General features: G+C 57.7%; 2 protein-coding genes across 2 annotated transcripts; both read left to right on the top strand.

Moving 5' to 3' along the window:
• Positions 1-68: 68 nt before the first annotated feature.
• Positions 69-7,857, top strand: ZNF346 (zinc finger protein 346). The gene is made up of 7 exons (XM_064387662.1): positions 69-171; positions 324-427; positions 513-608; positions 1,796-1,946; positions 3,442-3,681; positions 6,182-6,275; positions 7,543-7,857. Exons 1-7 carry the CDS (start codon positions 111-113, stop codon positions 7,646-7,648), a joined length of 852 nt encoding a protein of 283 aa, XP_064243732.1. The 5' UTR covers positions 69-110; the 3' UTR covers positions 7,649-7,857.
• A 585-nt stretch (positions 7,858-8,442) lies between these two features.
• On the top strand, positions 8,443-19,221 carry FGFR4 (fibroblast growth factor receptor 4). The gene is made up of 18 exons (XM_064387661.1): positions 8,443-12,044; positions 12,398-12,501; positions 13,444-13,713; positions 13,819-13,908; positions 14,022-14,188; positions 14,275-14,398; positions 14,677-14,867; positions 14,980-15,118; positions 15,201-15,394; positions 15,633-15,778; positions 15,922-16,043; positions 16,143-16,253; positions 16,391-16,581; positions 16,976-17,098; positions 17,173-17,243; positions 17,491-17,628; positions 17,696-17,801; positions 17,888-19,221. Exons 2-18 carry the CDS (start codon positions 12,429-12,431, stop codon positions 18,032-18,034), a joined length of 2,403 nt encoding a protein of 800 aa, XP_064243731.1. The 5' UTR covers positions 8,443-12,044; positions 12,398-12,428; the 3' UTR covers positions 18,035-19,221.
• Positions 19,222-19,920: the final 699 nt, after the last annotated feature.

The raw sequence follows: 19,920 nt of genomic DNA, 5'->3' as shown, positions 1-19,920 counted from the left end.
TCCCTTGGAGGGTGCGGTGCTCTCGCGGGAGACCACCCCGCCGTTGCTAGGCGCGGAGGGGGCGCGCGGGCGGCTTCTCGCGAGAACAGCGTGAGGCGGCGGCGGCGGCCATGGCGGACGGGGCCGGTAGCAACGGGGACGCTGCGGGGCCGCTGGTGGGCAAAGAGGCGGGTGAGGCGGCGGCACCGGCAGCGGGCGGGTGGTCGGGCCCCACGGGGTGCCCTCTAGCCCGGTTGGATCCTGCGAAGTGCGGGCATCTGCCCGCACGTCGCGGGGTGCCACCGGGCCGCTGACGCCCCCGTTTTGTGTCTCTCACCCCTCAGTGGAGCGGCTGATCCGGGAGAACGGACACATCTTCACCGAGGCGCAGTGCAAGGTGTGCAGCGCCCTGCTCATCTCCGAGTCTCAGCGGCTGGCTCACTACCAGGTAGGGAAGGGGGAGCCCCCGCCGAGCCCCAGCCCAGCCCCGCGCTCGGCCAGGCACCCAGCGGGGCTTTCTCTGCTTTCCCCAGAGCAAGAAACACGCCAACAAGGTGAGACGGTACCTGTCCATCCACGGCGGGGAGGAGGCTGCCCACGGGAAGAAGATGAAGCTGGAGGTGAAGCAGGTGAGAGACCTGATGAATGTCTGTAAGTAATGTCCACAGTGTCCTAAGATGTAGAGGGTGAGTCCTGTGAACTGCGGCTGATGGGGATATTCCAGAAATGTGAAGCTCCTCTTACTGGGGATATTTCAGAACCGTTTGGATACAACCCTGTGCAAAGTGCTCTGAGATGGCCCTGCCTGAGCAGGGAGGTTGGACCAGGTGAGCCGCTGTGGTCCCTTCCAGCCTGATCCATCCTTGTGTTCGGTGAGTGCAGGATCCACCAGAGCTCAGTACAGCTCTGTGGGACCTGCAGGGCTAAAGGCACTTGCACAGCCTTGTAAGTGAAGGAGGGAAATGGAGAACTCAGTGGCAGGTGTTTCACCAGGCCACGTCCCAGTTCCTGCTGCCCTCCCTGCTCAGACAGCCTCTTTGAGCCCATGTAAACAAATGTGTGTTCCTCTTTTTGATAGTCTTGCTTGAAATGGCAGAGAAAGAGCAGGAGCAACAGTTTGTCAGGAGAATCATTGGATATCATGCAGAGCACGTTGGGTTCACCATCCACAGGAATTCTCTTCCCAGAGCATTCTGTATTTTACTTATTTAGGTTCCCTCAGCTGGATGCTGGAGCCTGTGGGTCAGTAAAGGCCCCACGTTCCATCCAGCCATCTGTCTGCCCCGTGGCTCCCTTGGGGAACAGATTCTACTTTTGTGATTGCTTCAGCTGTAATCCCCAGCTCTGGCATTTGCAGGGAGCTGGGGGATAACAGCAGATGCCTTTGCACGTGGTGCCAGGCTGAGAGCTGCCTGCTGCTCCCTGCTCAGCTGGTGTTGTGTTGCAGATGACCCAGCTGATAGTGATGTTTGTGCTGCTCAGTTCACACCTTGCAGGGGACAAGGCTGCCTGGTCCAATTTTGGCAGCCACAGGCTTAACCCAGACAGGCCAGAGCTGCCTCTCTGCCTGGAGTGTTTGCCAACAGGTTAAAAACAGTAATCTGGTGCAAGAGCACTCTCCAGGGAGGGAGAGGGTGATGCTGCATCATGGAAGTTCTACCCAGTCACACTTCATTGACTTAACAGCCAAATGTCTTTGATGATCTGTTTTTAGACCCCCAAACCATAGTGTTTCTCCTCAAAACCAGGAGGCTGCATGGGATGGCCTGCAGAGGTCCTTCCCAGGCTCAGCAGCTCAGTGGTTCTCTGTGCACAGGACAGCAAGCAGGAAGGCAGCAATGGGGAGGACAGGAACAAGTGTTGTCCCATCTGCAACATGACCTTCTCCTCTCCGGCCGTGGCAACATCTCACTACTTGGGCAAGACTCATGCCAAGAACATGAAGCAGCAGGCCCCCAAAGCAGAAGGTATGAGTGTCTGCCAGACCTTCACGTTGTCCCAAAGGGCTCTTGAGATGCTTGTTGAGCCCCAAGTGTGAGCTCTTGTAAGAGTGTGTGCTCTTTGCCATGAAATAGAGTAAGCCAGCAGTGCACCTCCAGAGACCTGGCTGTTCCAGCCTGCTCAGTGGGCTGGCATTGGCAAGAGGCTGTGTGGTTTTTGTTTTTTTTTTTTTTTTGCTTTGTTTTAGGGAAATGCAGCTGGCAGCAGCCATTGTACCCATCCTGTATGCAGGGACCAGGCGTGTGATGTTAAGATGTAGAAATGCCTGCTCATACCTGCTCCAGGGTATGATACCCATTAAATGTTAGAGACTGAAGTGACTGGTGAAACTCTGATATGGCAAATTCCCCAGGGCTGCTCAGCTACAACAGTGTGGCCTCTGAGGTTCACAGACTCGGGAGCTGCAGATTGCTGGGGGAGTGGGAGAATACAGCTGGGAACACATCAGTCTGTGCTTGTTCTGACCTTGTCTGCCCCCACGCAGCTGCCTGTGTGTCCCATCCCTTTGTAGCAGCCAGAAAGGCCTGGTGGGTGGGGTGACACCCTCTGTCCAGGGCAGGTAGGGGTAGCCATGGGCCAGGGGGGCTGCAGCTGGTCAGGACAGAAGGAAAACACAGCCATGGAATGTACCTGAGGATGGCAGCTTGTGCTAATTCAAGCTGGGGACTTGTGAGTCACCCAACACCTGACTCCTGGGATCTTCCAGGCAGATGTCTGTCCCAGTATGTCTTCATGACTGCTAAAATGTGTGCACAGCAGAGCCACCTCCAGGATCTTCTTGTTCTTTGGAGCTCTTGCTTTTGGGTATGACAGGAGCCTGTAGGAAGAGGTGGATGTTCACTGAGCAGTCTGGTGTGTGCCTTTGGTGAGAGGAGCTCTCTGATCCCTAGCAGGTTACTCACTCTGCTGTTTGGCACCCTGGAGTGAGAGGGTGCAGGTTTCTCCAGCACACAGAAGAGCTGCTTCCCTGTGTGGATCCACTGTGTCAGACCTAGTCCCATTTCTGCTGTGTCTCAGGCAAGACTCCTTATGAATTCAGGCTCACGTCCTGTGGCTGCACGGTGCTTCCAGAATCCTTTCCAGAATGCCTTTGCTGTGCAAGGGCTTGTGCCCATGTTCTGTCTGGGAGATGATAACAGCAGGTGGAAGCTCATTCATACCCAGTATTTCTTGAATACAGTCATGCTTATGTTAAGGAGAAATATGCAAATCTGTTGGATTTTTTAAACCCTGAAAGTTTTCCTGGCATACTCTGAGTTATGTTACCACATGTCTTTAAATTCTGCAGCATTAAGGGGGGATGTAGCAAAATCATTAATTTATTGAGATATTTTACATTGGCTAGGTTTGGGGTTTAGATGTAATGTGTTACTGGTTTTAATGTGGGTTTGGAGGAAATAAAGTAACTAGTTTTTACCTGTGAGTTCTGTGACTGACCAGGAGTTTGGATTCACCCTACAGAAACGGTGCCCCCACAGAAACACCCTGCTGCCCTCCCCACCTCTACTGCATCTTCTAAGGAAGACAACAAGGACATTACTGACCCGGACAAGTTCTGTAGCCTCTGCCATGCCACTTTCAACAACCCCCTTATGGCAAAACAGCACTATGTAGGCAAGAAGCACAGAAAGCAGGAGACCAAACACAAGCTGATGGCACACTACGGGCGAACCCCTGATGCACCAGCATCATCCTTCATGGGTGAGTTCTCAACAGGGAGGCTGATAACCAGCTGAAGAGCAGGGTGGGAGAGAAGCAGAATGTGTCTGACACAACAGAGTCTGTGTGGAGGGAGCAGGGGAGTATTGCTTGTGATGAGGAACTTGATTATACACCCTAAGATTGATTTGGTTGATGTTGTAACCCCCAGCAGCAGATGTTTCAGACTGTAGCTGCTCGTGACAGGCTTTGGGTTGTGTTATGCGGTGGTGTTTAATCGGGGACGTGTCCTTTTTATTCTCTGTGCAGATAATCCTGGGATTTTGGCCAGTACTGTTTCTAGTTAGGTGATTGCATCCAAAATGGAAAGATAAAAGTGGCATTTGATGCTTAAAAGTCGGCTTTGAGGGGACTAGCCAGAGATGGAAGGAATAGGTTTAACTGCACCTGCTGCTTCAAAGCACATGAAAGCCAGAAAGATTTCTCCCTGAATGCCTTTCTGCCTCTGTGTGGGCACTTCCATCTGATGAACTAATGCAGCTCTCTCTGGAGCAAGCAGGAATGTGGAAAAAAAACCCCAGAGCTATTAAGGAGGAACTTTAGGCAGACAGTTAAAACTCTTTTGGTTTATGATCTGCTGCTTATGAGCACTTGTACGTGATGAAAGCCCTCTGAGTCCAGTGAAAGCATTAGGCGCTCACAGAAAACTCCTTTGTTCCTCCCAGCAGCTTCTGTTGGGCCAGGAAGTCTTAGTACCTGCTGGATACTTGAGGTAAATAATAAGCAGACAGATCATCTTAAAATCTTCATCAAGGGCTTCTTTCTCTGTCGTAAAAACCCACACAAGCAGAAGATTAATTATTCTAATTCTTTGCAGGCCACCTTTAGATACCGGTAGCACTTATGACAAATGAGGCTCAATTAGCCAAGTAATGTTCTCTCCCACATTGCGTGGCCGTGTGGGAGATGGAAAAGGTGCTCAGTATCTCAAGTTACCCATCTGCTCTGCACCTAATTAGTGGGGTCTGATGAATGGTTCCACTTGAGTGTGACTCAGGCGCTGGCAGGGGCAGGGAGCCCCAGCCCAGGCGAGCTGGGTAGGTGGGCAGTGCCACTGCCTGGGTAGGTGGGCAGTGCCCTTGACTGTGTGATTGATGTGTCCCAAGAAGTGCCAGCAGAAAGGGAATGTGTACAGTCTCATCTCCAGGGCACTTCAGCTCTTCAGGAAAGGTTTCAGAGCCTGGGCTATAACCAGGGGCTTCTCAGATGAGATGGGCTGCAGTCAGGGATGTTTTGTCCTGCTCTCTTTGCCTGTGTCTGTGTGCCAACAGCCACAGTTGTCCCTAAACTCTCTGCTGGGACCTGACTTGCAGCAGATAAAGATGTGTTCTTTGCAAATGCAACACTGAGGTGGTTGCCCACTTAAAGTTCTTTGGAGACAAGTGGTTTGGGGTTGAGTTTGGACAACTTTGTGCATGTGCCTGTTGGATGGGTTTGCAAGACAGAAACCTCAACATTGATGGTGCAGGGAAGCAGACCTGAAGGCTGTATCAGCTCCTCTGGCCTTTACTGCCCAGATCCAGCTCCATTTTGAGAGCCGAGTGTCCCATGGGATTCTGAAATATCTGAGGTGCAGCAGCCACGTGGCAAAGTGTCTGCTGCATCCAGAACTGAGCTTCCCTGGTTTGATTTACTGCTCTGCACACGGGGGTCCATCCCCTCTTTCAGCTTAAAGAAGTTTTTCTTTTGAGAGTCACAACCAAACCCCTCCCCAGTGACCCAAAATTCAGGAATGCTTAATGTCTTGAGGACAACTGCCAGAATTTTTCCCTGTTAGACTCCTGTGCTTGCCTGTTTGGTATCTGTGACCTCCTGAACTTTCAGTCCAGCTGGAGTTGTCATGTTACACAAAACCAATGATCCTGTCGAGTACCACTATTGTTGGAAACTTTTTTTTTTCCTGGCAGTTAACTGATCCACTGACTGTAACCAAACTGCTTGAGGACAGAGCTTAATATTCTCAGTTGGCATCTCAGCAAGGCTTAGCAAAATGCTGCATTGTGGAGCTGGACAGTGGGTGTAATCTCCTCTGGCTGCCTTTTTTATTGAAATGTTATAAGCTTACAGATTCAGCATCTCTTATTTTCTGTTTTGAGTTGTCCAGATGAGCAGAAGTGGGAATATGGGAGAGAAATGGAGTTGGAAAGGCACTATTGCCTTTGGGGTTTGGGGTTCAAATCTGAAAGTTTAATATGCCTGATACTGTGAGCTGTTTGTAGGCAACATATGTGTGTTTTTTAGTGATGAACAAACCATGTTCTGATCAGGAAAGCTTTTTTGGCTCAGTGATTCCCTTGCAATGACTGGCTGGTACGTGGTGGGGTAGGAGGGTTCTGGGTCTCCCTGCCTGGTCAGATTGTTGACTGTTATTTGTCTTTGTTTAGGATTGTTTAATAAATCAGGTGATTGAGTATCTTGCTTGTTTCTAACTCAGGCACTGGGATTGGCTAGCTGTGTGTGCTAACATTGCTGTCTGTTTCAGCTGGGAAGGGCTACCCCTGCAGCACATGTAACATAGTGCTGAACTCCATAGAGCAGTACCAGGCTCACATCAGTGGCTTCAAACACAAGAATCAGTAAGTAATGTTCTTGTCTAAGTGTGTTTCCAGCCTCGCTGTTCGAATCGATGGCCTAAATATAACCTAAAATGCAGTTTTGAGCACGTGTTTCCAGCTGACTTCCAAACAGAACAGCAGGGTCTGTGCAGGCTCTCTCTGTGTGTCCTGACGCTGCTCCAGGAGCTCCCTCTGCAGACAGCCCAGTCGTGCTGCCGAGGTGGAAGTGCCTCCGGTTGCTTTTGGTTTCTAACAGTTCAGCTCAGCACAGACCTTTGCAGTGAACCTGACACCTATTAAACACAGTTTCTCTTAACAACTGAGATTTTAATTTAATTAAGGACTGGCCCAGTGGAGATCTGCTTGCAATTCTAATCTCCGTTGGGATTGCTTGTTTTAAAATTTGGCACATAGTCAGCACGCTGCAGAAACCTGGACTGTATTCCTGAACTCACTCTTACAGCTGGCAAGTTAAATAATGGCATCCCCTGCATATATTATTAATTGAAAAAAATTATGCTGCCAGATGATTAATACCAAAAATACTTGTTCTGGAGACTGCCAATCTTTAATTTAAGAGCCTTCACTAAAAGAGGCACAGTAATGAGCCTGGGTTGGTTAGAAAGCTTCTTAGAAGGGAGAGGTATTAGGAAATCCTACCTGAAGGGAGGGCAGGCTCCTAGCCAAATTCCCCAGAAGGGACAGGAAGAAAACTGGAATCTCTTGTTGCCTGTCTATGGAATAACAGCCTCTTGATCCCTCAGCTCTGGGGAGTACTTGATGGGAAGACATCTTTCATCCCAGGGAAGTTGCAGCTCTTGAACAGCACAAGTAGATCAGTGACTAGGAAGTATCCATTCTAGGGAGGTAACATTGAGGGTGCTCCCAGCACACACATTAATGTTCTCTTTAAGGACACTGCTGCTGTCGGAGCTGTTGCAGCCACACAGCTCCTTTTCAGAATGCTGCTCTGGATTCAGCTGTGCAGTCCTGTTCCAGCTTCTGCAGCCTGCAGAGAGGCAGGATGCTTGCTTTGTAATGGGAGCTCTTTAGCAGTCCTTGAGCTCTGCCGCAGCTAATTCTGCCATGCTAAAGGTGTCTGTTTACACACAGGCACAGAGAGCAAGGATTCACTTGGAAGATTTTCTGGCAAGTTGTTGCCTTGGCTGCAGTGGGCTGTTGCTCTGCTGACAGCCTTGCCTGCTGAGCAGTGATTGCAGCTGGCACATTTCAGAGCATTTGTGACATTGTCTCCTTTTTTTCTTTCCTTGCTCCCTTCAATGTGCAGGATGCCAGGAGCAGTGCCGGTTGTGGGACCGTTCCCGCCACAACAGTATGTCCGGGAAGAGTCAACTGGCCCAGGAGGCTACAGTTACTTCAGCCAAGACCTCTAGAGCAAGTTGCAGCACTATTCTTGGAGTTGTTGGTGGCCCCAGAACGCACATCCTTTGCCAGCCCACAATGGTTTCATTATCCCTCTGGATAAGCAAAGCCCTACCCTCCTGTATACACCCGTTGAGCAGAACGGGGACTGAATCTGTCAGGAAAAGGATCCAGCTGGAAGAGACTTGCTAGACAGCAAATACTTCACTCCCTTAGAGTAGTTTTCATTGTGTAATTGCTTCCTGTGAAGGTGGGTGCGGTGTGAGAGGAAGTGTCTATCTGGTGTAAGGAGGGTTTGGCAGCAAGCTGGTAGTGCCACCTTCTCCCTGTCCCCTGTGGGGGGCTGCCCATCCCGCTGCTGGTCTGCTCTCAGAGGGACACCAGCACCCATGGGCACCCCCAGGCATGACAGGAGGGGACTGGAGCCTGCCTGTGGGACCAGAGCCACCCACATGGCCGGGAGGCTGAGGATGGAGCATGGCCCTTCTCCCTAGGTGTGCCCTGGTGTTGGTGCTGTTGGCCCAGCTCTGCTCCTCCCTGCCCTGGGCCAGGGCTCTGGCTGCCTCGCCTTCTGGGCTGGCAGGCACAGGACGGAGCACAGAACCACCCACCAGCCACATCCTCCACAGCAGCACCACAGTCCCCTGCCCAGGCCACAGCCAGCTCTGTGGAGCCAGTTGCTCCTCCAGAAGCACTCCCAGGGTCCCTGCCTCAGCCAGGAGAAGCTCAGTCCTGGCCACAGCCCCAGCCACTGCCATCCCTCGTGGCCCCGCAGGCTCCATTGAGTAAATCAAGTGCAGATGTGGCGTCAGGACCGGGTGCCTGCTTACAATTAGGAGCTGGGAAGATTGGGGTGGCCCCGTTCTTGTCTCGCAGTTCCTTGCCATGGCTGCTGCTTTACTGGGCTGACCCCCCAGTGTTGTGCAGGAGACAGGGCTGGTGAGCAAAGCTCCTGCTCTCTTGGTCCATAGATCAGCACTGTGGTGCCCAACCCAGCACATGGTGTGTGCTATGTCCCCATGGGGGGCAGGACACTTTCTGGCCCCATGCACCTCATTCCCTGTGCCAGCTGCAGCCGCAGCACTCCCCCACACAGCCAGGGCAGGAAGAGGTGGCAGGGCTGCAGCAGGATAAGGCATGACACTGCCCACCCTCCTGCTGTATCACCCTCAACTTGTATTTTCCCTGCTGGGCCTTCACTGCCCAGATCTATGGATGCTCCTATGCCATGCTGGAGGCTAGACAAAGCCTGGGCTCCTGGTGTCCCTGTCCTGCAGCCCCTGCATTGGGCCCCACATTCTTGGCTCCCCAGAGGGAGCAGCAGGTTTATGTTTGCCAAGTTCTGCCTGGTTAAACCTTAACCAAGCTGGGTTGCTCCATCGGTCCCTCCCAGCCGGAGATAAGGATGGGCAGGCAAGACCAGGGCCTGGTGGGACGTACTGCCCCGAACCTGGCTGCTTGCCTCCAGGGCAGGACCCAGCCCCTGCAGAGCACCCTGCCCGGTCTGGGGGCAGCTGCCTGCCCCTCCAGCTTGCCCCCTGCCTTCCTCAACGAGTCCCCACTGATACAAGGGCAGCAGGTTGTGGCTGGGGCTGGAAGCTACCATGTTGAAGCCAGTGGGACTGGATGGAGCTGGAAGCCCTTGTGCTGGGGCTCACCCATTGCTCCAGGGCTGACCCACTCCCTCAGTGCCAGAAGGTTCACATCACCCCAGCACATGGAATGAGCCTGCTCAGCCTCAGATCCTATGCACATACACAGTACAGTGAGCTGGGGCTTCTGTGCCCCAAACAAGAGCCGTTCAGGGGAGGCCAAGAGAAACTTCCAGGAGGAAAGAGCCCCCCAGGCTCCGGCCCCCACAGGAGCCACCGTGCTGCGCGGGCTCTGGCTGGCCGCAGGTGCCACCACAGCGGGAGTGGCGGCAAGTGCTGGGGCCAGGCACAAGGGGCGGCTGTGTTCCCGCAGCTCCGGCTGCCTTCCAAGAGCAATATTGTTGGCACCAGGCAGGCTCCCTGCACCGGCAGCACATACATGGGCCTTTCATGAGGAGAGTGGGGATGATTTACTGCCTGGGGGAAGGGGCAGGGGCGGGAGGATGGAGCCCCAGCATGCCGGCGCCCGGCCCCTTGTGCGTGCTCACTGCCGCGGGGCCCCGCACACGTGAGCAAGGCCAAGGGTCTGGCCAGGGGGTCGTCGCTCCCAGTGGGACACGGGGCAAGAGGGATCCCTCTGCACCATCTGTGGAGTTCTGAGAACACGCTGAAATCTCTGGGCACCCCGCTGTGTCTGAGCTAAGTAACCACGGCTCACACATCGCTTGTGCCACAGTGATGGGGGCAGCCCATGAGCTGGGGGAGATGGGGGCACCAGAGGAGGGTGCTGGGGCAGGGAGCACCCACAGCACCGAGTGCTGTGCTGGCACAATCCCCCCTTGTTGAGCTGCTGCTGTGGCAGAGGCCGCTGTGGTGCTGCCGGCAGCGGGTGGCAGGCGGCGGGGCTGGGCTGCTGTGAAGGGCTTTTTGTTTGCCATCAGTTGCTGTTATAAATCAAGCCAGGCAGCCCAACCCCAGCAGCCCAGCCCCAGCACTGCCCCACAGCAGGGAGGTGACCAGTTCCCAGCCGCCTACAGCAGAGCCCCACCAAGCCCTGGCCTGTGCTGGCATTGTCCTGGCCCAATGGGGATGTTCAGTGTGACGCTGGGCAACGTGCCCACACTGGTCTGCTTGCCCTTCTTCCACTCAGCACTGGGGAACCCTGGGATACAGGGAATCTTTCCATGTTCATCCCAGGCTGCGGCTCCCACAGGCTCCCTGGAGTTCCAGCTCTCCCTGGTGTTCCCAGTACTGGGAACGTCCCTTTCTTTCTGGTTTTAATTTGGTTTTGGTTCGAATTGAGCTGAACCCAACATTTTTCTGTGCTTCCGGCACGCTGTGAACTCTGCAGGGGCGGCCGCTGCTCCGTGAAATTGATGTTCTCGTCCGCTTCACGCGTCAGCAGGAATGAACAGCTGCTGGGGGCTGCTGGCCCCCGGGACTGCTCTGTGCACCTCTGCACCCCAAGGGGACACCAGTACTCCAGATGGGGAGCAGCACAGGGTGGATGGTGCTATGGGAGACTGTAGCACCTACCAGACCTCAGTGAAACCATGTCATGCTGGATGGTTTGGCACAGTGGAGCAGCATGGACAAGGCTGTGCTCAGGACTCACCGTGTGGCCCTATGAAATGAGGGGTGACAGTGACAGTGTACCCCACTCATAGGGCCTGAAGATCCATACCAGGCATGGGCAAGACTGTGTGTGGGGCTCAGCACAGCCCTGAAAGAGCTTGCTGGAAAGCAGCTGGCAAAGCAGATGGGGATACAGGAAAGGAGAGAAGCTCTAGGGCCAGATCCTGGCCATGTACTGAGGGACACTGACCCCTCTTGATGGCAGCAGGATGCTCAGGGGACATTGTTCCTTGGGATCACACCAACTCAGAGTGTCTGAGGACAGGCTTCCCCCAGTGCCCAGGGGTCTTGCATGGGCCAACGAGCAGCAAGGCCCGGGCATGGTGGGGTCTGCCTGCCCCAGTGCAGGCAACAGCATAGGGAAGGTGAGGGCGAAGTGTTTATGGGCTGGATTAGGCCACTCCAACGCTGGCTCGCACCTTAGCCACGTTTTATGGCACTCCGTTATGGGCTCCTAATGAGGGTCACAGCCACTTTATGGCACTGACAGCGATAAGCTACGAACTAATTATGGCACAATTAGCGTGTGGGCTGCTGGGCACCCAGCAACGCTCAGCGCCCAGCCTGGGCCACGACCTGCTTGGGGCTGGAGTGCTCCCACTCCCAGCTATCGGAGGGAAACGGGGGTGGCCTTGCCCCCTGTCCCATCTGCTGCTCCCCACGCGTGGGGTCTGCCTGGAGGACAGCACAGGAGAGCAGCCCCGGGTGTTTTGCAGCCCCCTGCGCTCCTCACCCGCGAAGGGAGGCTGCACCGGCGGAGCCGGGATGGAGGGGCCGGGGGCCGCCTGTCGCTGCTGGGGGGGAAAGGCCGGTGCTCCCCCCCACTTCCCCCGTGCAGCTCGGCGGCAGGTCGGTTTGCAGAGATGCCGGAGAAGCGGGGCCGGTCCCCGTTCCCCCCTCCCGCCTCCCCAGCGCTCCGGGCGGGGCCGCTGTAACCCGAGCGCGTCCCTACAAAGTGCCCGCGCCCCCGAGGCGGCGGCAGAGCGGGGCCGGAGCCAGCCCGGAGCGAGCCCCAGCCCTGCCCGCAGCCGGAGCCGTCCCGAGCCCGCAGCCGGAGCCGTCCCCGGCCCTGCCGCCATGGGGCCACGGTGTGGGGCCCGGCGGCGCTGAGCCCGCTGTCCCCGGACTTTGCCCCGGCCCGCAGCGCAGGCGGCTCCGCCGCAGGAGCCCGTCACCGCCGGTAACCGCGCCGACCGCGACCCTCGCCCCCCGCACCATTCGGGCCCCCCGTCCCGGGACACTCTCCCCCTCCCTGGGATCCCCCGCGGTCCCCCGCCCCTGGTTAACCTCCCATAGCGCCCCGACCGGGTGCCGCTGGGCAGAGAGGTCGGATTCCCGGCACCCAAACGGGGTGTTTCCCATTCCGTGCCTCCTCCCATTCCTGCCCAGGGACCCCCGTGCTCTGCCTCCCGTCCATGCCCACCCACCCACCCTCGCGGTGACCTGGGGACCTCGCACTGCTTCTCCCCGGTGCCTCGGGAGAGGAGGGGACTGCCCGCCCGGATCGCTCACCCGACCCTGCCTGTCCCGCAGGGTGCGACCCCCGCCTGGGGGGGCCTGGAAGATGCGGCCCCTCTTGCAGGTCGTGGCGGGGCTGCTGCTGGCGGCGGCTGCCCGGGGCAGGGCGATGGAGCCAGGTACGGCTGCGGGGCGAAGCGGACCCGGGGGGCGGCGGGAGTTGGTTCGTGCTTGCTGAATACTTTCTCCATCCCAGCTGGGCTGGGATGCGGGTGCTTGCCCTGGGCACGCAGCCCCACCGCTCTGCCTGCAGGGCAGGGCTGGCCGGAGCTGGGGACACGGCACAGGGATTTCCACAGCGTTCCCATCGCTGAAGGGGTCAGGGTGGCTCCAGCCAGGCTGTCCCTGTGCTGCGGGGCTTGGCTAGCTCGCTGGACACGCGTGGCAAAGAGGGGTTGCGATACCGCTGTGGGCTGTGGTTGCTGTGTGTGACTCCTGGCGAAATGCGGGCACTCTGTGCCTCGCGGTGGTGGGTGCGGGAGAAGGACGTGTCCCCGGGGACCAGACCAGCTGCCCCACATCCCTCCTGTGCTGGCCTTGCACTGGGCTGGAGACACACTCGTGTGCTCCAGGCTCCTGCACGTGGGCAGTGGGGCTGCCGTGGTATTGCTGTGCTGGCAGCCAGGTTGTTTCTGCCCTCCATGTGCACGTGCTGCTGCTGGCCATCAGCAAGCTGGGGCTCCACTGCCAGCCCGGGCACTGCCAGGGACAGCCAGGCTGTAGGGGTCCCAGCTGTGCTTGGGGCGTGTAGAGGTCTGACAATGGGTGTCTGGAGGGGTTTGATGCCCTCTCTCAGTAAGGCAGAACAAGCTGGAGCACCCTGCGCCACTGGGAGTGGTGGAAGGATAGTGGCATGTGTGGCCTTGGACGGGGACATGCGATTGGGGAAACAATGTCCCCGTGCTGCAGGGCAGAGTCCAGCCCTTACCCGCTTCTGAGGCGGCAGAGCCAGGCTCTGGGCTGTCACACCACATGCTCTCCACACTAGGATGGGCATATGGAGGGGACCTGCTGTCAGGGAGGGGTGAGCACTGGGGTGGGTGCTCACCACATCTCTCCAGAGCTATTTGAGAGACCCTTGCTGGAGTCAGAAGACGAACATCTCCTACTGGACCCAGGCAACACATTGAAGCTGTACTGTGACGCCAACCAGAGTGGTGCCAGTGTGGTCTGGTACAAGGAGTCCCGGCCACTCGTCTCGGGGGGTCGCATCCATCTCCGTCAGAGCCTGCTGGAGATCTCAGAGGTCTCCTACGAGGACTCGGGGCTCTACGTGTGCCGGGCACGGGGAACTGGAGAGGTCCTGCGCAACTTCACCATCTCTGTCGTCGGTAGGAGCTCAGGCAGCACCCAGCTACCCCCAGGGCAGCAATGCAGCCACTGCCCGCCCAGCCCTGCAGGCAGGGATGTCCCTCTCAACACATTTCCCTTTGCAGACTCCCTGGCGTCAGGTGATGATGATGAAGATAGTGATGGGGACAGTCCCCACAGAGACCGAAATGAGGAGTCAGTCTATGTGCACAGAGGTCAGTGCCACACCGGGGCACTACAGGAGAGGGCAGAACCAGGGGCATGGGGCATTGCTGCCTCCTGCTCCCTGCACAGGCCCCCTCCCACTGAACATCCTGCATGTCCCCAGCTCCTTACTGGACTCACCCACACCGGATGGACAAGAAGCTGTATGCAGTCCCTGCGGGGAACACGGTGAAGTTCCGCTGCCCGGCCTCAGGCAGCCCCAGCCCCAGCATCCGCTGGTTCAAGAACGGGCGCGAGTTCCGAGGGGAGCACCGCATCGGGGGCATCCGGGTACGGGCCAGCTCCTCCCAGCACAGCTTCCCTCCCAGCATCCATCTTCCCCAGCTCACCTCACTGCCTTACCTCCCTCTCTGCAGCTCCGGCACCAGCACTGGAGCCTGGTGATGGAGAGCGTGGTGCCCTCTGACCGTGGCAACTACACTTGCCTGGTGGAAAACAGGTTTGGCAGCATCCGCTACAGCTACCTCCTGGACGTGCTGGGTGAGGGTTCCTCAGCATGGTGCTGATCTGGGCTTCCCCAGGCCTGCTGGGCTCAGGGAAGGGGTTGCAGGAGCCTCTGTTTGTGGCCTATCCACTGATGCAGCTCACATGTCCCTCACAACCCAGGGACATGGGATGGAGACCAGACTTGGGTTGCACTGGTCTGTTTTAGGGCTGGGGAAGGGCTCTCTGTGGCTCCATGGTGGGTGAAGGAGGGAGAAAGGAGCCTGTGCTCTGGGCCACCATGTCAGTGACACTGCTCTGCTCCCTGTGCACAGAGAGGTCCCCGCACAGGCCCATCTTGCAGGCTGGGCTGCCCGCCAACACCACAGCCCTGGTGGGCAGCGATGTGGAGTTCTTCTGCAAGGTCTACAGTGATGCCCAGCCCCACATCCAGTGGCTGAAGCACATTGAAGTGAATGGCAGCAACTACGGCCCCGACGGGGTTCCCTATGTGCAAGTGCTCAAGGTAACAAGGGCTGGCAGCACTCAGGTCCCAGACACCCACGCTAAAGTGGTGACAGGGGTGCACAGAGCTCCCTGAAGAAGAGTGACACTGACCATCCATCCCTCTCTGACAGACTGCAGATATCAACAGCTCTGAGGTGGAGGTGCTGTACCTGCGCAATGTGTCCATGGAGGATGCTGGCGAGTACACCTGCCTGGCAGGGAACTCTATTGGCCTCTCCTACCAGTCTGCCTGGCTCACCGTCCTGCCAGGTAGGGGTGGGGTCCTGGTGTGGCTCTGGGATCCCCAGCACGCAGAGGCCATGCCTCAGGCCAGCTCATTCACTCCCTGCAGAAGAGGAGCTGGTGCGGGAAGCTGAGGCCCCAGAGACCAAGTACACAGACATCATCATCTACACCTCGGGCTCACTGGCCGTGGCCATGGCCATTATTATCGTGGTGCTGTGCCGGATGCAGACTCAGTCGAGCAAGCAGCACCTGGAGCCTATGGCAGTCCACAAACTCTCCAAATTCCCACTCATCCGACAGGTGGGTACCAGACTTGAGTCCTAGTAATGCGGGTGGACCTTGGTGACCAATGGGCTTCAGGAGCACCACTTGTGCCCACCACACCTTACCCTGCTGCCAGCCTTTGGGCTGCCCTTCCCACTTCCCCCTGCAGCCCCCTCACCCCATTGCTCCAAGTGAGATCTTGCTTTTGTGTTGCATCTTTGTTGGGCTCAGGAGCATGGGATGCATGGCTGAGGACCTGTGTCTCTCTCCACAGTTCTCCCTGGATTCCAGCTCCTCCGGGAAGTCCAGCACATCCCTGATGCGGGTCACCCGTCTCTCCTCCAGCTGTGCCCCAATGCTGGCTGGTGTCATGGAGCTGGACCTGCCCCTTGACGCCAAGTGGGAGTTCCCCCGGGACAAGTACGGTTCCATGCAGGGCAGGGACAGGGGCTGCTCTCCCCAGCTGCCCCAGGGACAGCAGCATGCAGGTGGTGGATGGGGAGGCCTCTGGCCACCATAAGGCCACCCCTGTGATCTCTCATGGTTCTGCTTGTCCCTGCCAGGCTGGTGCTGGGGAAGCCCCTGGGGGAAGGCTGCTTTGGCCAGGTGGTGCGGGCAGAGGCTTACGGCATAGACAGAGACCGGCCAGACAGAGCCGTCACCGTGGCTGTCAAAATGCTGAAAGGTAAGGGCTCCTGTGCCAGTGTGCCAGGAACAGAGGTGGCATCAGCACTGGGCAGGGGTGCCACCCAGCTGGCATCGTGACACAGCCTTCCTTCCCTAGACAACGCCACCGACAAGGACCTGGCTGACCTCATATCCGAGATGGAGATGATGAAGCTCATGGACAAACACAAGAACATAATCAACCTCCTGGGAGTCTGCACACAGGATGGTGAGGGGGCTGTGCAGGCAGGGTTTGGGCAGAGCATGGGCATGGAGCAGGACCAGGGATGCAGACCACTGGGGTCAGTGGCTAACTGGGAAGGGACAAGGCAGGGCAGGGGCTGAGCACATGGCCACCCTTCCCAGGACCACTGTACGTGATTGTGGAGTTTGCTGCAAAGGGCAACCTGCGCGAGTACCTCCGTGCCCGCCGCCCCCCGACACCTGACTACGCTTTTGATGTCATGGCAATGCCTGAGGAGCAGCTCTCTTTCAAGGATCTGGTCTCCTGCGTCTACCAAGTGGCCCGTGGCATGGAGTACCTGGAGTCCAAACGGGTATGGCTGCATGGATTACTTGTGCTGGGTGCAGCTAGGGAGGGCATGGTGGTGACAGAGGAGCTGTGTATCCCTGGTGAACCCACTGTCCCTGTGGAAAGGGATCCCAGCCAATTCCCATAGGCTGTTCAGAACCTGCTAGCCCCATCCAGCAAAGCTCAAGGCAGTACCTCCCCAAAAATATGGGACTCAAAGCCTGACCCACCTCCTGGGGAAGTGTATGTGGCCCCCCCACTGTGCCTGTCACTGCGACCAGCCCAGTGACGGGATGGCCCCACCACTGCAGAGGTGCTGGGGGTGTGTGGGAGGGAAACAGTGATTTCGGTGTTTGAAGGGGACATGTGGAGCTGGAGTCACCATCTCAGACCCCTGTGGGTGATGCTCCCCCTGGCAGTGCATCCACCGGGACCTGGCTGCCCGCAACGTGCTGGTGACAGCCGAGAGCGTGATGAAAATCGCTGACTTCGGCCTGGCCAGGGACGTTCACGACATCGACTACTACAAGAAAACCAGCAACGTGAGTGGGGCTCCTGGGACAGGGGCACGGGGACCCCAGTCAGGGCTGAGCTGAGCAAGGGGTTGCTCTCCTAGGGTCGCCTGCCAGTGAAGTGGATGGCCCCTGAAGCCCTGTTTGACCGTGTCTACACCCACCAGAGCGATGTGTGAGTCCTGAGGGGAACGAGGCTCTGTGGGTGTGGGTTGAGGATGCTGTTGGTGTGGGACAAGGCAGCACTGTGGGGTTATGCCTGTCCATGCCCCCATAGCAGAATGGGGGACAGCAGGGCACATTCCCCAGGGGTGATCCGCCCTCTCCCATCCCTGCTCCCACAGCACTGCAGGATGCAGTGGGCCAGGCTGGGGGAGAGCCCTAGGATGTATTTGACCTCCCTTTGCTATGTGTGATCCTAGGTGGTCCTTTGGGATCCTGATGTGGGAGATCTTCACGCTGGGGGGTTCCCCATACCCTGGCATCCCTGTGGAGGAGCTGTTCAAGCTGCTGAAGGAGGGGCACCGCATGGACCGGCCATCCAACTGCACCCACGAGCTGTGAGTACCAGCCAGGTGGGTGGGCAGGGGGCACGGTGAGACCCTGCTAACCCTCCCTCGTCCCCAGGTACATGCTGATGAGGGAGTGCTGGCATGCTGTGCCCTCCCAGCGCCCCACCTTCAAGCAGCTCGTGGAGGGGCTGGACAAGATCCTGGCAGCTGTTTCAGAGGAGGTGAGAGGAGGGGAGTCTGGTGGGTGAGGGGTGGGCAGTGTGGGCATGGACAGCACTGGTGGTCATGGCACCATCCCTCCTTGCAGTACCTGGACCTCTCCATGCCCTTCGAGCAGTACTCGCCCTCCTGCGAGGACACTGCCAGCTCCTGCTCCTCTGATGACTCCGTCTTCACCCACGACCCACTGCCGCTGGCTCCTCACCTCTTCTCCTACCCCAGCGTGAGGACTTAAGGGAGGGCAGGGAAGGGTGATGCTGAAGCCACCTCTGCCCTTGCAGGGAGGGGGTCCAGGTTCCCAAAGGTCCCTGCTTTGTCTGGGCTGAGCAGTGGGTGGGCAGGGCCCTGAGCCACAGCACCAGGGCAGGGTGTCCCTCTCCCTGGGTTCCTTTTGGGCACTGAGCCATCAGCCCTGGCTGAGATCTGCCTGGTATTGTGGGGCAGCAGGAGCTAGAGCCTCTCCATGTGGGCACTGCCTGGGATGCCCATGGCATTGCCCAGGGAGATGGGCTATGGCCAGCGCTTCAGTGGAAGTGTCTCTGGGCAGGAGCCCCACCGCTGCCAGGCTCCTGCTGCATCTGTACATAGCCACAGAGATGAATATTTATGTACATGAAATTTCAACCTGATAAATTATTTTTTTTGAATACACCCCGGTGCAGTTTCTGGGCTGCTCCTGGAGCACAAATAGCTCACCTAAGCTTGGAGGGCAGGTCAGGGTTTGCCTCCTCACTGCCTCCTTGCCCCAGCCAGTTCAGGGCCTGCAATCACTCCTGGGGGACACAGAGACAGTGCCACAGGTGCAGGAAGTGATGTCCCCACTCCTGTGCCTCCAGGCCTGCTCCAGCACAAAGCACCCTTGCATCTGTTCCCCATTAGCCACTGCTGCACTAAGCCACCGTGAACTCCGCTACCAGCACTACCCTGAAACTGATCCCCCAACTGCCACGGGCTCCCAGGCTGGGAAAGTGCTCTGGGGCCCAGCCCCACGCACCGGGGACCCCCCGCACCCTCCTGCCCCGGCCGGCCCAGCACTCCAGATAAAAGTGAGTTATGGGCTCTGTCTCCCCAAAGCCCGTGGGAGCACAAGTTGGGGGTCTGCAGCCCCTGCTCTCTGATGCCTGCTTTGCCCCCCCTTGCCCTGTGTGCCCAGCAATGACGGCAGCGTGGGCAAGGAGGGCTGCAGCTGTCTCAGCCCCTCCTGCCAGCCTGCTCCCTGGGTCTAGGGTTTCATCTAGGGCCAGGCTTTGCCGGCCGTTAGTCCCAGGATCTGGTTTCCTCCTTCAGCTCCCAGCTGCACTCACAGCCCCCCGCCTGGAAGCTGCCTCTTCCAGCATGGAAGCTGGCTCTGGCACAGCCTGCCCCAAAACAGCCCAAGGTGATGGGGGCTGGCAGGTGCTGTGGGGCAGGACCTGGGCCCAGGGCAGCTGGAAAGGGAGTCCCTAGGTTCTGGCTGCTGCTGTGGTGGTGCCAGGGTCTGGGATCACAAGAAACAGAACTTGGGGCTTGACATAGCCATGGGTGCTGTGAATTGTATGTGTTGGGAGCCCAAGATCTTTCAGAGCCATCCTGGTGTCCCCTCTTTTTCACAACCCCTCACAGGGCTGCTCTGGGGATCCCACTGCACTGGCATGCTTGCAGCCTCCATCTCCAGCCCAGCTCCCCTCTCTGCTGGGAGGAGCCCCCCATTCCAGCAGGGCGGGTGAGGGCAGACAGCTCACTGGCAGGTGTGAAACCTGCCTGTGCCGGCAGCCTGCCTGCCCGGGAAGGATCCCAGCTGTCCTGTAATGTGCCAGAACCAATGCATTTCACACAGCCCTGAATGGGGCATTCACACGCTGAAGGGCAAATTGCCCAAGCTGCCCACCGGGGCTGCCCAGATCCCGGCCGGGACTGACACTGAGCATGGAGAGGGGCTGTGCCCAGCTTGCCCCCACCTCACTTCAGACTGGGGTCTCGGTGCTGAGGGCAGCACAGAGGGCAGACAGTTCTTGCTCACCCTGCACTGCCCTTTCCCTGGAAAACAGGACCACAGACAATTTCACATGGTGAGGCATAGCTGGGTTTGCTAATTCTTAATACCAAAGGGAAGGAGTGGGGCAGAAGGGGACATGGTGAGCA

This window comes from Passer domesticus, chromosome 13, assembly GCF_036417665.1.
Source record: "Passer domesticus isolate bPasDom1 chromosome 13, bPasDom1.hap1, whole genome shotgun sequence".
NCBI classification, from domain to species: Eukaryota; Metazoa; Chordata; class Aves; order Passeriformes; family Passeridae; genus Passer; species Passer domesticus.
Note: the sequence above shows the minus strand (reverse complement) of the source record. Positions and strands in the feature narration are given on the sequence as shown.